At 41.5% G+C, this 14,140-nt stretch overlaps 1 protein-coding gene across 1 annotated transcript in view; it reads left to right on the top strand.

Annotated features, from left to right (window-relative positions):
- The window catches only part of COL25A1 (collagen type XXV alpha 1 chain), a 452,042-nt gene that overhangs the window by 352,782 nt on the left and 85,120 nt on the right, over positions 1–14,140 (top strand). Inside the window, exon 18 of the mRNA XM_056564488.1 lies at positions 4,970–5,014. Coding sequence (XP_056420463.1) covers positions 4,970–5,014 — 45 coding nt within the window. The remainder of the gene's footprint in view (positions 1–4,969; positions 5,015–14,140) is intronic.

Genomic DNA, 14,140 nt, shown 5'->3' with positions numbered 1-14,140 from the left:
TTTGCTTAACCTATCTTGTACTGGATATAATTCAGGAGACGCACATTATCTGTTCTGTACAGAGAGTGGTGCATTGTGGGAGCTTATCATAAAGTGCAGACAAATCACTTGCAGAACTCAGGAAGAAAACAACATATATCTGAGTATAAGATAGATAATAAATCATACTAAAAGTTACTCAATGTTTTATGAAGATTCTCATGGTAAAATATTGTTCAGAAGTAGTTTATTTTTATACAAACTTTATATATGGATGCTGATGGCACCCATGTATAAATGAATTTCCTGTTCACAGAATTTTTAACATGGTAATATGAGGTTTGCAAAATATATTCGCTATATTGAGATGGTAATTGAAATATAAACTAAAATTGGTTCCAGCCAATCTGAGACATGTTATACATGTTATTACAAGTCTAAAGTCACATGAATGTTTTTCTTCTTTTTGGTGGTGTCATTTTTTTCACATTGTAATTCCAGAGATTCAAAGAAAAATCGTTGAATTAACACAAACCGTGAATCACATGATTTACAAAGCGGAAGGCACCACAGACAAAATTTTGCACTTTCTTTTTTTCCTCCTTACCTTTTAAAAATCATAACCCTTTCAATTTTGCACCTAAAAATCCATATGAGGCTTTTTACCCAAAAATCGACAGCGAAACAAGAAAAAAAATTATTGTGTGACAAAATTTAAGAAAAAACATCATTTTGTAAATTTTGGGGGCTTCCATTTCTATGCAGTACATTTTCCGGTACAAATGACACTTTATGTTTATTTTGTAGGTCCATATGATTAAAATGATACCCTACTTACATACGTTTGATTTTGTTGCACTTTTGGAAAAAATCATAAGTACATGCATGAAAATTAATACATTTAAAATTGTCCTCTTCTGACCCTTATAACTTTTTATTTATCCGCGTATGGGGCGGTATGAGGGCTTCTTTTTTGCGCCGTGATCTAAAGTTTTAAACAGTACCATTTTTGTTTTTGATCTGACTTTTTGTTCGCTTTTTATTCCTTTTTTTTCTGGTATTAAAAGTGACCAAAAATATGCTATTTTGGACTTTGTAACTTTTTACGCATACTCCCTTGACCGTGCAGCTTAATTAACGATATATTTTTATAGATTGGACATTTACACACGCGGCGATACCACATATGTTTATTTTTATTATATAAATATATTTTTTATATGGCATTTGGGAAAAGGGGGTGATTAAACTTTCAATGAGGAAGGGGTTAATGTGTGTGTTTTTAAAATTTTTCTTAAACTTTTTCTTTTTACACTTTTAGTCCCCTTAGGGGACTTTTAGGAGGAATCTTTTGATTCCTCATACAGATCAATGTGGTTCCATAGAACCATAATGATCTGTGTGCTCTGCGCTCGATTGATAAAGCTCGGTCCTGCCAGGCAGTAATGCAGAAGTAAGCCCTCCGGCTATTTCATCAGTGGATCTCCCCCCCCCCCCCCCCTCGCACGATCTCGCTGCAGGGGGGCGATCCACCCCACTGGACCAGCAGGGATGGGATAAAGGCACCTTTAGACGCCGCTGTCAGCTTTGACAGCGGTGATCTAAAGGATTAATAGCCGTCCGCGACGATTGCCGCATGTCGGGTATTAACGCCGGCCCCCAGCTACAAGAATCAGCTAGGGGCCGGCCGGTATGACGCAGGCTTGAGTCGGGAGCCTGCGTCATACCCCGTTAACTGCACATGGACGAGCATAGACGTCCATGGTCGTTAACGGGTTAAGGCCACTGATGTAAAAGCACTGAAAATGATGGTTTACCCCTTAACAACCAAGGACGTAAATGTATGTTCTGGTGTATGTACTTGCAAATGTATGTACTTCGCGCACCAGGATGTACACAAGAAGCTGTATTTGTTTCTGAAGTTCTTTTGTGTCTGACCACAGTGCTCTCTGCTGACACCTCTGTCTGTGTCAGGAACTGCCCAGAGCAGGATAGGTTTGCTATGGGGATTTGCTTGTACTCTGGACAGTTCCTGACATGGACAGAGTTGTCAACAGAGAGCACTGTGGTCAGACTGAAAAGCATTCCAGAAAGAAATACAACTTCCTGTGGAGCATACAGCAGCTGATAAGTACTGGAAGGATTAAGATTTTTAAATAGAAGTAATTTACAAATCTGTTTAACTTTGTGGCACCAGTTGATTTAAAAAATATTGTTTTCCACCGGAGAACATAGTAGTACAGGACTGCAGTAAGATCTAACACGTTTCCAGCTCTGACGACTTCTTAGTCATAGTCATATAATGAGAACAACTGAGAGCATTTTTTGTGAAGTACTTAACAGCATATAACTTATAAAGTAAACAACTATTCCTTTACTTTTCAATTCTATATACAACAGGGAAGTTTAGTACATTGATTTCCCGGCAGCTTTTCAGTTTTGACTGACAACATTGTAGGCCCTATGGGGGAGATTTATCTTCACTTTTAGAGCATTTTTTTGTCTATGTTCTGGCGCAGTTCAGACGCAAGCAGCATATTTTGAGACTTTTATGCGCCTTTTGATATAGACAGTTTTACTCTTCGTGCCTACCCGTAGAACTTTTTCTTTTTGTCCATGCAGTGGTCACGTATTTATCATTTATCATCTATTTTGTGCGCAAAGGTTAATTTTTTGGTGCAAAGCTACACCCCTACCAGTGGGCGTGAGAATAATTCCTACCTTCCACAATTCAACCTTCAACCCCTTCCTGCAGAATCCCGTCTATAGATGGCGAATTGCGCAGGTCCTTCGCGCATTCCGCCGTCTATAGACTGCTGTCTGGACATGCTGGGAGTTGTAGTTTTGCAACATCTGGAGGCACACGGGTTGGGAAACACTGAGTTATATAACAAACTCTGTGTTTTGCAACCAGTGTGCCTCCAGCTGTTGCATAACTACAAGTCCCAGCATGCACGGACAGCCAAAGGGCATGCTGAAAGTTATAGTAGTGTGCCTCCAGTTGTTGCATAACTACAAGTCACAGCATGCCCTTCTGTCAGTGCATGCTGAGAATTGTAGTTTCGCAACAGCTGGAGGTTTGCCCGGCTATACGCTGACAAGTACTTTCCAGTGCATGGCCAGTATTTGTCGGAGCTTTCGCATACCAACGCTCAACCCATGGTGTACCCCTATGGGTACATGTACCACGGGTTGAGAACCCAGGCCTCTGGTTGTCTATTTTGTGCGCAAAGGTTAATTTTTTGGTGCAAAGCTACACCCCTACCAGTGGGCGTGAGAAGAATTCCTACCTTCCACAATTCAACCTTCAACCCCTTCCTGCAGAATCCCGTCTATAGATGGCGAATTGCGCAGGTCCTTCGCGCATTCTGCCGTCTATAGACGGCTGTCTGGACATGCTGGGAGTTGTAGTTTTGCAACATCTGGAGGCACACGGGTTGGGAAACACTGAGTTATATAACAAACTCTGTGTTTTGCAACCAGTGTGCCTCCAGCTGTTGCATAACTACAAGTCCCAGCATGCACGGACAGCCAAAGGGCATGCTGAAAGTTATAGTAGTGTGCCTCCAGTTGTTGCATAACTACAAGTCACAGCATGCCCTTCTGTCAGTGCATGCTGAGAATTGTAGTTTCGCAACAGCTGGAGGTTTGCCCGGCTATGCGCTGACAAGTACTTTCCAGTGCATGGCCAGTATTTGTCGGCGCTTTCGCATACCAATGCTCAACCCGTGGCGTACCCTTATGGGTACATGTACCACGGGTTGAGAACCCAGGCCTATGGTTGTTGGTCTGACTCTTTTTTAGAAAAGGTGTATGTTAGGCAACCTTTCACACTAAAGGAGAGCAGCACCTTATTCATCATTACACTGCGCATTATTGATGAATAAGGCGCACGCTAGTCAAAGTATAGACAAAAACAGGATCCATAAGATGGGTGAAGATTATAACCCCCATTTAATTCTGTGGCCCCAAAATAGTCTCTCATTCCCTCACAAAGAATGGGAGAAAAAAAGTGGCATCACACCCCATATTACAGAGCTATACTGTCCCTGATGAAGGTGTACATGGGCTTCCCATATATTACAGATATATATCACAGTCCATTTGCCACCTCATGCCCCTTATTCTTCAGATGCTGACAGAGCAGTGGTTGTGGAATTACTGAAAATATTCTTTGTTATGAAGAAATTCTTACTTTGTCTTCATAGTAAAGGAAGATTGTTGTTTCAGGCTAGTGAAAAAGGCAAAATATTCAACGTAATTCAGCATTAGAAGTAGTTCAGGCATATAAACCACTTGACACTTTGGCGTGTATGGTATTAGATGTTTTTTTTACAGCTGCAAGGAAAAAAGTGCAAATAACCAAAAATACAACTGTACGCGTATTTTCAAAAAAAATAAAAATAAAAATTTCTCCTTCATTGCCATAGGTTGATAACCATTAAAGGAGTAGTCCAGTGGTGAAAAACGTATCCCCTATCCTAAGGATAGGGGATAAGTTTGAGATCGCGGGGTGTCCGACCACTGGGGCCCCCTGCGATCTCTCTGTACGGGGCCCCGGCTCTCGGCCCAGATAGCGGGTGTCGACCCCCGCACGAAGGGGCGGCTGACACGCCCCCTCAATACATCTCTATAGCAGAGCCGGAGATTGCCGAAGGCAGCGCTTCGGCTCTGCCATAGAGTTGTATTGAGGGGGCGTGTCGGCCGCCGCCTCGTGCGGAGGTCGATACGCCCCCTTCCCGCGGGCTGTTGGGGCTCCGTACAGGAGATCGCAGGGGGCACCAGCTGTCGGACCCCCCGCGATCTGCAACTTATCCCCTATTCTTAGGATAGGGGATAAGTTGCTCACCACTGAGTCACCACTGGACTACTCCTTTAATATTGATTTCATGGAATCATCTACAAGTGAGACTCCCACTTATGCTCTGTTTTATCTGTAAGTTGCTAACCACAATATATTTTTCTGTATTGTAATATAATTCTTCTCTAGGGTGAACCAGGACTGCCTGGGCTACCTGGACTTCCGGGAATAAAGGTAAATACATCTAAGCTATTTTCTAATAATACCGTTCTTGCTGCTGTGCGGTTGTCTCTTTATTTTAGGGATTACTCTGGATATTATATTACAAGAGATTTTTCAGGACTTTTATACTGATGGTTTATCCTATAAATGAAAGAATCTATTTCATGGCTTAAAGGGAATGTGTGATCAGAAAATGGCCTATTGTTTAATTCAGGCTTTCATGTTAACCATATTTTTAAAGAAATTTAGTTTTCTCATATTTTCCATTCAACTGTCTATATGTTAAAATGATCCTTAAACCTTGCAGAATAAACTAATCTGAGACTTCCTGTTATGTACAGATCACTTCCCTGCATTGTTCTTCTTATCAGCATAGATAGGAGTATAGTGAAAGGTGACACTAGTATATAGATCAGAGGTACACTTAAAGGGGTACTCCGGTGGAAAACTTTTTTTTTTTTTTTTTAATCAACTGGCGCCAGAAAGTTAAACAGATTTGTAAATTACTTCTATTAAAAAATCTTAATCCTCCCAGTACTTATTAGCTGCTGAATACTGCAGAGGAAATTATTTTCTTTTTGGAACACAGTGCTCTCTGCTTACATCATGACCACCGTGCTCTCTGCTGACATCTCTGTCCATTTTAGGAACTATCCAGAGCAGCATATGTTTGCTATGGGGATTTTCTCCTACTCTGGACAGTTCTTAAAATGGACAGAGGTGTCAGCAGAGAGCACTGTGCTCATGATTAAGCATAGAGCTCTGTGTTCCAAAAAGAAAAGAATTTCCTCTGTAGTATTCAGCAGCTAAAAAGTACTGGAAGGATTAAGATTTTTTGAATAGAAGTAATTTACAAATCTGTTTAACTTTCTGGCCCCAGTTGATTGAAAAAAAAAAGTTTTGCACCGAAGTACCCCTTTAATAACTGTTGTTCACAGATCAGCCTCCCTCTGCCTGTAGATTGACCCCTGAAAAGGTTACAGAGCACTTCCAGACATCTTTTCCATTCATGTGAATGAGACAACTTCAGTCTATTGTTACCTTTGCCCATGGGGCCTGCTGAAAAAGTATATCTATATAAATATATATTATGGCTGCCCCAATAATAATATACAAAAAATGTAATGAAAAATTACAATGAGAAAATATTAAAACAGAAACTGCTATGTCCAACATCCATAGACATTGAATTAAATGGAGGCGCACAAGCCAACTCGCTGCTCTATTTAAGACAAAAGGAAATGGGGCACCATTCAGGAATGGCCCAGTGATCAGACCCCACTATGATCTTAAATGTATTCCCTATTTCCTATCCTTGGGATTTGGCATAAGATCAGTTAAGTCAGAATACCCTTTAAGGTTCACTTTACACCGCATATTTTTTGCTCATTTACAACATACAGCACATCTAGAATGTGTCATTGTGGCCTTCTTTTGGGTAGTTTACTTCAGGGTTTACATTTATTTGCCATACGGAATGCTATTCCATGGCGCAGCTTTTTTTTTTTCCAAATTTTTTTTTTTAGGGATTTTGTGCAAACATGACATCTTATGTATGATGAATGCCACCTAGTATACCTCATATACAGTAAGGCTGGGTTCACATATATCAGTCATCCGGGAAAGTTTCCCTCCGGCGTGCACCGGAGGGAAACTGATGCTAGAACTGATGCCGGATGGTTGGACATGCCGGAGGGCACTGGACAGGGGAACGCAGCTTGCTGTGTTCCCCTGTCCGTTGCCCAGAAACAATGGACGCCGCATGCCATACAACTGATGACAAGTTGTCATCAGTTGTGGCATCAGTTGCGTCGAGATTTAGGCTGAGTTCACCTATGCCGGATGCCGGACATATGTGAACCCAGCCTAACTCTGACTGGAAGATGCAGTGTGAAAAGAGCCTTGGGCATCTATTTCTTCTTAAGGTACCCAAGTACATCAGACATGTGAACTCGTGTTTGCCCTTTCTTTCTTAGGCTGGGTTCACATATATCAGGCGTCTGACATATTTTCCTTCCGCCATGCACCAGAGGGAAACTGATGCTAGAACTGATCCCATTCATTTCAATAGGACAGTTCATAATCATCCGGCGTCTCAATTTTGACGACGGATGGTTGGACACGGCGGAAAGCACCGGACAGGGGAATGTAGCTTTTTAGAAACAATGGATGCCGGATGCCATACAACTGATGACAATTGATGCACATTGTCATCAGTTATGGCATCAGTTGCGCCAAGATCTAGGCCGGATGCCGGACATATGTGAACCCAGCCTAACAAGCCTTTCTTTCAGTCCCAGCATATACAACATATACATGTGTATTCTGTCTGATTCTTTTACTTAATCTTGCTATAATTTAGTGCACATGTCTGTATAGTTCATGCTGTATACCAACTATACCACAATGGCTTATAATGATTTGACTTATAACCATTCATTCTTTATTGTGAAAGTCTGTTCTATGCTATCTTTCTTCTAGTATTAGAATTTAGTTAAGGTAAAACAAAAAGTACCCACTGCAATATTGATTAAAATGTAGCCTTGCTGAATCATATTTGTCATTATTCTTAAGCAATTTGGTTTTATTGCTTTAACATCATAAAGCGAGAGAACATTTGATTGTAGAATCGGTTGAGGATCTTTAAAAATGTGCACAAAACATTTTCTAATACATTTTGTGTATTTTCACTCAAAGTAAAATGATGAAGTAAAATGTTTCCTCTTAGACAAATACTATTGTTATCTAGAGAACAAACACTTAAAGATTAGAGATGTTGCGAATCGTTCGCCAGCGAACAGTTTCCGGCGAACTTAGCATGTTGGTGTTCGCATCGCCGGGCGAACATATGTGAAGTTCGATTCGCCGCCTATACTTAAACATTGCGGTAAACTTTGACCCTGTGAGTCAGAGTCGGCAGACACATTACAGCCAATCAGCAACAGTCCCTCCCTTCCAGACCCTCCTACCTCCTGTACGGATGCCATTTTACCCTCATTCAGCATGCTGCAGGCTTAGGAAGTGGAGGGTCAGAGAAGCTGCTCCTGCTAGGGAAAGCGATAGCTAGGTTGCTTCTAGGTGGTGTATTCAGGGTCCACTTTACTCCTAAAGCACTAGTCTAACATCTGCTTTAAGGACAGCACCCAAAAAAGCCCTTTTTAGGGCTCAAATATCAGTCCATGTGTCTTGCAACAGCTGGAGGCACCCTGGTTGGGAGGGAACCGCTGGTTAAAAGGGGTAATCCAGTGTAAAACTTAAGTTCCTTCAAGCAACTAACTACAGTATTAAAAGGGCTATAAGTTCAGTCTGTGTGCTGCCTAAAATGGGGAAATCTATGTGCTGCCTAAAGGGGGGATCTAAATATGTGCTGCCTAAAGGGGGCTCTATGTGCTGCCTAAAGGGAGGCTCTAACTATGTGCTGCCTAATATGGGGGAATCTATGTGCTGCCTAAAGGGGGGCTCTATGTGCTGCCTAAAGGGGGGCTCTAACTATGTGCTGCCTAACATGGGGGAATCTATGTGCTGCCTAAATGGGGGATCTAACTATGTGATGCCTAAAGGGGAGATCTAACTATGTGCTGCCTAAAGGGGGCTCTATGTGCTGCCTAAAGGGAGGCTCTACCTATGTGCTGCCTAAAGGGGGGCTCTAACTATGTGCTGCCTAATATGGGGAAATCTATGTCCTGCAAAAGGGGGGATCTAAATATGTGCTGCCTAAAGGGGGCTCTATGTGCTGCCTAAAGGGAGGCTCTAACTATGTGCTGCCTAATATGGGGGAATCTATGTGCTGCCTAAAGGGGGGTTCTATGTGCTGCCTAAAGGGGGGCTCTAACTATGTGCTGCCTAACATGGGGGAATCTTGGTGCTGCCTAAAGGGGGGATCTAATTATGTGATGCCTAAAGGGGGGATCTAACTATCTGCTGCCTAAAGGGGGCTCTATATGCTGCCTAAAGGGAGGCTCTACCTATGTGCTGCCTAAAGGGGATCTAACTATGTGATGCCTAAAGGGGGCTCTATTTGCGGCCTAAAGGGAGGCTCTACCTATGTGCTGCCTAAAGGGGCGCTCTAACTATGTGCTGCCTAATATGAGGGAATCTATGTGCTGCCTAAATGGGGAATCTAACTGTGATGCCTAAAGGGGGGCTCTATGTGCTGCCCAAAGGGGGCTAAAGCACCTTATTCCAAAGAATTTAGGAATAATAGGTGATTTATGCCCTTTATGGATTAAAACCAGACTCTGCATCAACTATGTAATTTTCCATGGGAGTTTTGCCATGGATACCACTCCGGCACGCCACAGTCCAGGTATTAGTCCCCTTGAAACAACTTTTAAATCACTATTGTGGCCAGAAAGAGTCCCTGTGGGTTTTAAAATTCGCCTGCCCATTTAAGCCCGGTTCGCCAGTTCGTGAACATTTGCGGAAGTTTATGTTCGCGACATCACTATTAAAGATGTTAAAGGGCAAATTGGTGAGGATAAAAACAGCCTTTGTAATGTAAATGTATTAATACACCAAATGTGGGTGATCATAACCATTGGCACTTCTACTGCAGCATATTTTTTGTGCCTTTCTTTCATGACCTTTCTCCTTCTGCTTTGTTCCTGGATGTTCTACTATGTAGACTTGTGTTCTATAAGCAGTTTACCACCTACACGTCTGGACAGCGCAAACAATTCTAGCGGCCACTTGTTTGTGATACTTTAAACTACTTTGCTCTACCTCCGCACCTCTGAATGCACAATTCATTAGAACGACAATATTTGTGTGCAAATATAAGCACTCTCTATACATGATGGTGGGGGGTCACTGACCATAATCTGTCAGCCATCATTTCTTTAAAGGGTAGCTCCCACCATCCTATTTTCTGTCCCTGCCTATTGCCAATCTATCCCTAACCCTCTCCCTGCTTTTAATTTTTATTTTTACTATATTAAAAATAACTTTTTTTCTGCCTGGAAGTGTGCTCACTACCAGGCAGACTTCCCCAGCAGGCACCACGTCACTGATGCCTGCTGGGGGGGACTTCCGCCTTAGTTCATCTATACAGGGTGCCTCCAGCTGTTTCACCACTACAACTCCCAGCTTGCCCTGACATCTATTGGCTGTTAGGGCATGCTGGGAGTTGTAGTATTGAAACAGCTGGAGGCACCCTGTGTAGATAAACTATTAGCTAGTTACATGCGGCGCTACGGTGCTAGCCCCTTCCCTCCGTTCCCCCCCCCCCCGTGCCATACCCCATTCCCTCCATCACAAACCCCCCTCCCGCATACCCCGTTCCCTCATTACACTTACTGCAGAGTCCGGCAGCAGGCATGCAGGGACAGTGGCGGCGACAAGGCGGCGGCGATGTGTGGGAGGAGTGGCCTCCCAGCCAGTGGCCGGGGAGCCAATGCGCTCGCTCCCGCCTGTCTGATTGACAGGCAGGGAGCGAGTGCAGCCTAACTGAAAAAGGACTGATTGCCAGGCCAAAATCAGTCCTTTTTCAGGCGTGACATCACGCCAGGCTGCAGCCGGCCACTAGGAGGGAGACCCCTAGCGGCCGGTTTTCAACTGTAAATTAAACCATTTGAATTTTTAAAAAAATTATAAAAGTATATTAGAGATACCGTATGTTGTAGTACATAAGTACTACAACATATCAAAAAATAAAGTTGGTGACAGTGCCCATTTAAAGAAGCACTCCAGGTTTTTTTTTTTGTTGCCTATATCCTGCACACTCACCAGCACTAATACTGCTACGCCATTTGTTTTATTATAGCACACATGCAGTCATATGTTTTATTCCTCTTATTCGGTCATTTGATCAGATTCCTGATTTTCCAACTCTTCCAGTACCTAATGGCTCCAATAGGAGGTCAGATCCTGACTTCCTGCGAACTACAGGATGACATCATTACCTATCATATCCCTCCTACTAGCTCCCAGATCCCTCCCAGCTTTATCTGTTATCTCTATGGGATCAGGATAAATAGTAGTTATAACAACCCTGAGGCTGTGTTCACACATAGCATTTCTTGGTACTTTTTTTCTATTTTTGCAATGATTTTACCCAAATCATGGCAAAAATGGAGATTGTATGGCACTCGTCCAAAATATGGTTAAAAACCTGTAATTGGTACTATGATTTTGAGAAATCAGTGCACCAACTGCTAAGGCTGTGTTTACACACTGGGTGAAATATTCAAAAACTACTGTAATTTCTGTTCCAGCAATATCAATCACACTTTTTTTTTTTTCTCCACACATTTTCAAAGGTCTCTTATGCTGCTTTGAAAATATGAAAATATGTGAGAGTTCATTTTTGTGCCATTTTATTCTTCTTTTCGTCCTAATTTTTTCCACCATCTTTAATTTTTTTGTTCCAAAATCTGGAATTTTTGCTCAAAAATTATTATCTTATATTTTACTACCATTATTTTACTACCATTTTCCCATACAAATTATAAAAATTTTCAATAATTGATTAAATAACACATCCCCCCCCCCCCCAAAAAAAAAAAAATAAAAAAAAAAATAAAAGTGATTTCTACACTAGCTATCTAGGGTCTATCTAAACGCCCTGGTCCCACTCACGCAGTTTGAAGTATGCTCACAAGCTGAGAGTGCTTCATACCCAGTGAATCCCGGTTGCTATCAGCAGCCAGTACCCACGGTTAATGCTGGACATCTCCGATCAGGCCGATGCCCGGCATTAGCCCTTGAGACACTGCAATCAACTTTGAGTGGAGCCTCTAAAGGGTTAATGCCATGCATCGGCCAGATCGGCAATGTCTGGCATTAACAGTGGGTCCTGATAGCAACTAGCTCCCACCGGGTATGAAGCATGCTCAGCTAAATGGGGGATCTAACATTGCCAGTTAGCTCAGGGAGCTGATAAGGACACCCATGGCAAAATCCACAGCTGTCAGTTGTCCTCCTTGATAAAGCCACATAGTGGCGAAACATGTAGGGGCGTGACAGTATCACTTTTTAATTTCAACCCTGTAGCATTCTCCAACATGTAATACCACAAATCAGTATGTGAATAAAAGGAAGTGTGCTCCATACACTGGTGATTTGCGCCTGCGGTGCACAGCAGGCTAGTGTGATGCTGATTTATAGTCCATATGAGAGTACAACAGCAAATAAATGATAATCAGTGTCACATATACCTAAAAGAGAAGTGGTGTAACTATAAACATCCAAACATAATTGGTGCTCTCGGACTCCATGGAGGCCACCAGTGGATCAAATTAAATATTTAGAGACGCATATGGGGTTGTGTTTTTAAATGTGTATTTCTGGCCAGTTCACATTGTTAACCCTTATCATTAAAAGTTATGTTTTAGGTTGAACACATAGTATAAAGAGGTTTTTGTAAACCCAGGTGGGGTTAAATTGTTGTGCAGTAATGACAGTACTTACACAATACGTATGGATACCTACAAAGTCTCTTCTAGATTCTGTCATGATGCGTAATGGTTTTAAAACTCCTCACTCCCTCTAGTGGTGTACAAGGAAACTACTAGTGGAAATGTTGCTGCAGTTTCAATAAATAGGAAATGTTATTCTTTTATTCACGGTCAGGTGTCTGGAAAGAATGGAGATTGCATATCGATTGTACTTAGAGAACGAAGCAATTTAAAAACTAAGTGCAAGTAAATAAAATCTTTTATTCAGCCTCTAGAACAGGGAACAGCTATAAATAAATATGAATAATGGATGCCATTTTTTTCTTGACCGTGTGTTTTCTGTTGGAATTTTCTACGTTTGTAATCTTTACCTTCTTTCCTTTCTTTCTTGATTCCTTTCTTTTTACATTTTATATTGCATCTCTCCTCGCCCTCCATTTTTTACCTACTGTCATGCAATTTTTTCATTTTAATAAAGAGGTTCTGTCCTCTTTATCTTACCAGTCGTCTATTGTTTGAGTTTGATATGTAGATTTATCTTTGGCTCCCAAAAATATATCTAAGATCTTAAGTTATATTGTCTTTAAAAACATTTTGTGCTTTTTTTTTTTTTGTTGCCCAAAAGCTCCCTAAACAAACCCTGGAACAAACTTCTTTCCCTAGATATTGCTGTTACATACTTGTTGGCACCCTGATGGTTTTTAAGTTCCCTTTCCTGTGCCAGTGAGAAGTAACCTGGACTTACTGTTATACAGTTCATATTCAAGAAGTTTAATACAATTGCATATGGATTTGAGGAATGAAGAATTGGTGTTCCTTAATAGAAGTATCAACTACGTTTGAGTTATGTAATCCAGATAGTAATACATAATGGCCCCGATTATGAAGCAAAAGCTGTAGAGATTTTGCCCATAACAACCAATCACAGCTCAGCTTTCCTATGTTGTTGAGCTCTGCTGAAGTGAAAGCTGAACTAAGATTGTTTTTTATAGGCAGAATCTCTCCAGTTTTTCTTTTACCCTCTTCCTCTTTTTGTTTAAAATTTGATTGTAGTTTTATTTTATTTTGTTTCCACACATGATTATGGGGTGCAGCCATCTTGCCTGAGCTACTTCAAACAGCATTTAGCAGCCGCATGAACCATAGGAACCTGTAGTCTAGAGCTGACCCATTGGCTTCCATGGTAGAGTTTTCTCAACATGCTCTATGACCTGTGCAGATATCATTGTGCAGGAAGATATTGAAGGTGAGCTGTGACCTTCACCCAATGTGAATGGTGGAAACCATTTGTTGTTTAAGTAGAGGTTTCACTTTTCATTGTAAAACTTATTATGAGGTTTAATGGTCACTAAAAAGAGCAGGTATACATAAACAAATATGATTTCTGACAACGGGATTTAAAATCCTCAGCAGAAAATTAATAAATCTGCTTAATGGCAATATGTGCCAGCACAATGCACTCCCATAACATACAATCCTACAAAAACCAATGGAGTCATTTTTAGGAAAATACAAAAAGTATACTTTACTGATATCACACATATAATATAATATAGAATGGAGGACCCCAAGGTGGTGTCCCCTCAGTTTGTCCTGGAGCACTTTTAGACCACTGCTGTGCCTTGTAGTCCTATTGGACACATGGCTATATTTGTCTATCTCTATATTTTGTAAACTTCCTGTCTTGCACATCTTGTCCTGTTAGCTCCTATCTAGACCTGAGGGGTCACCCTCCATCTGGGTG

The sequence above is a fragment of the Hyla sarda genome, chromosome 1 (assembly GCF_029499605.1).
Source record: "Hyla sarda isolate aHylSar1 chromosome 1, aHylSar1.hap1, whole genome shotgun sequence".
In the NCBI taxonomy this organism is placed as follows: Eukaryota; Metazoa; Chordata; class Amphibia; order Anura; family Hylidae; genus Hyla; species Hyla sarda.
The sequence above is the reverse complement of the archived record's forward strand: the minus strand, read 5'-3'. Positions and strand labels throughout refer to the sequence as shown.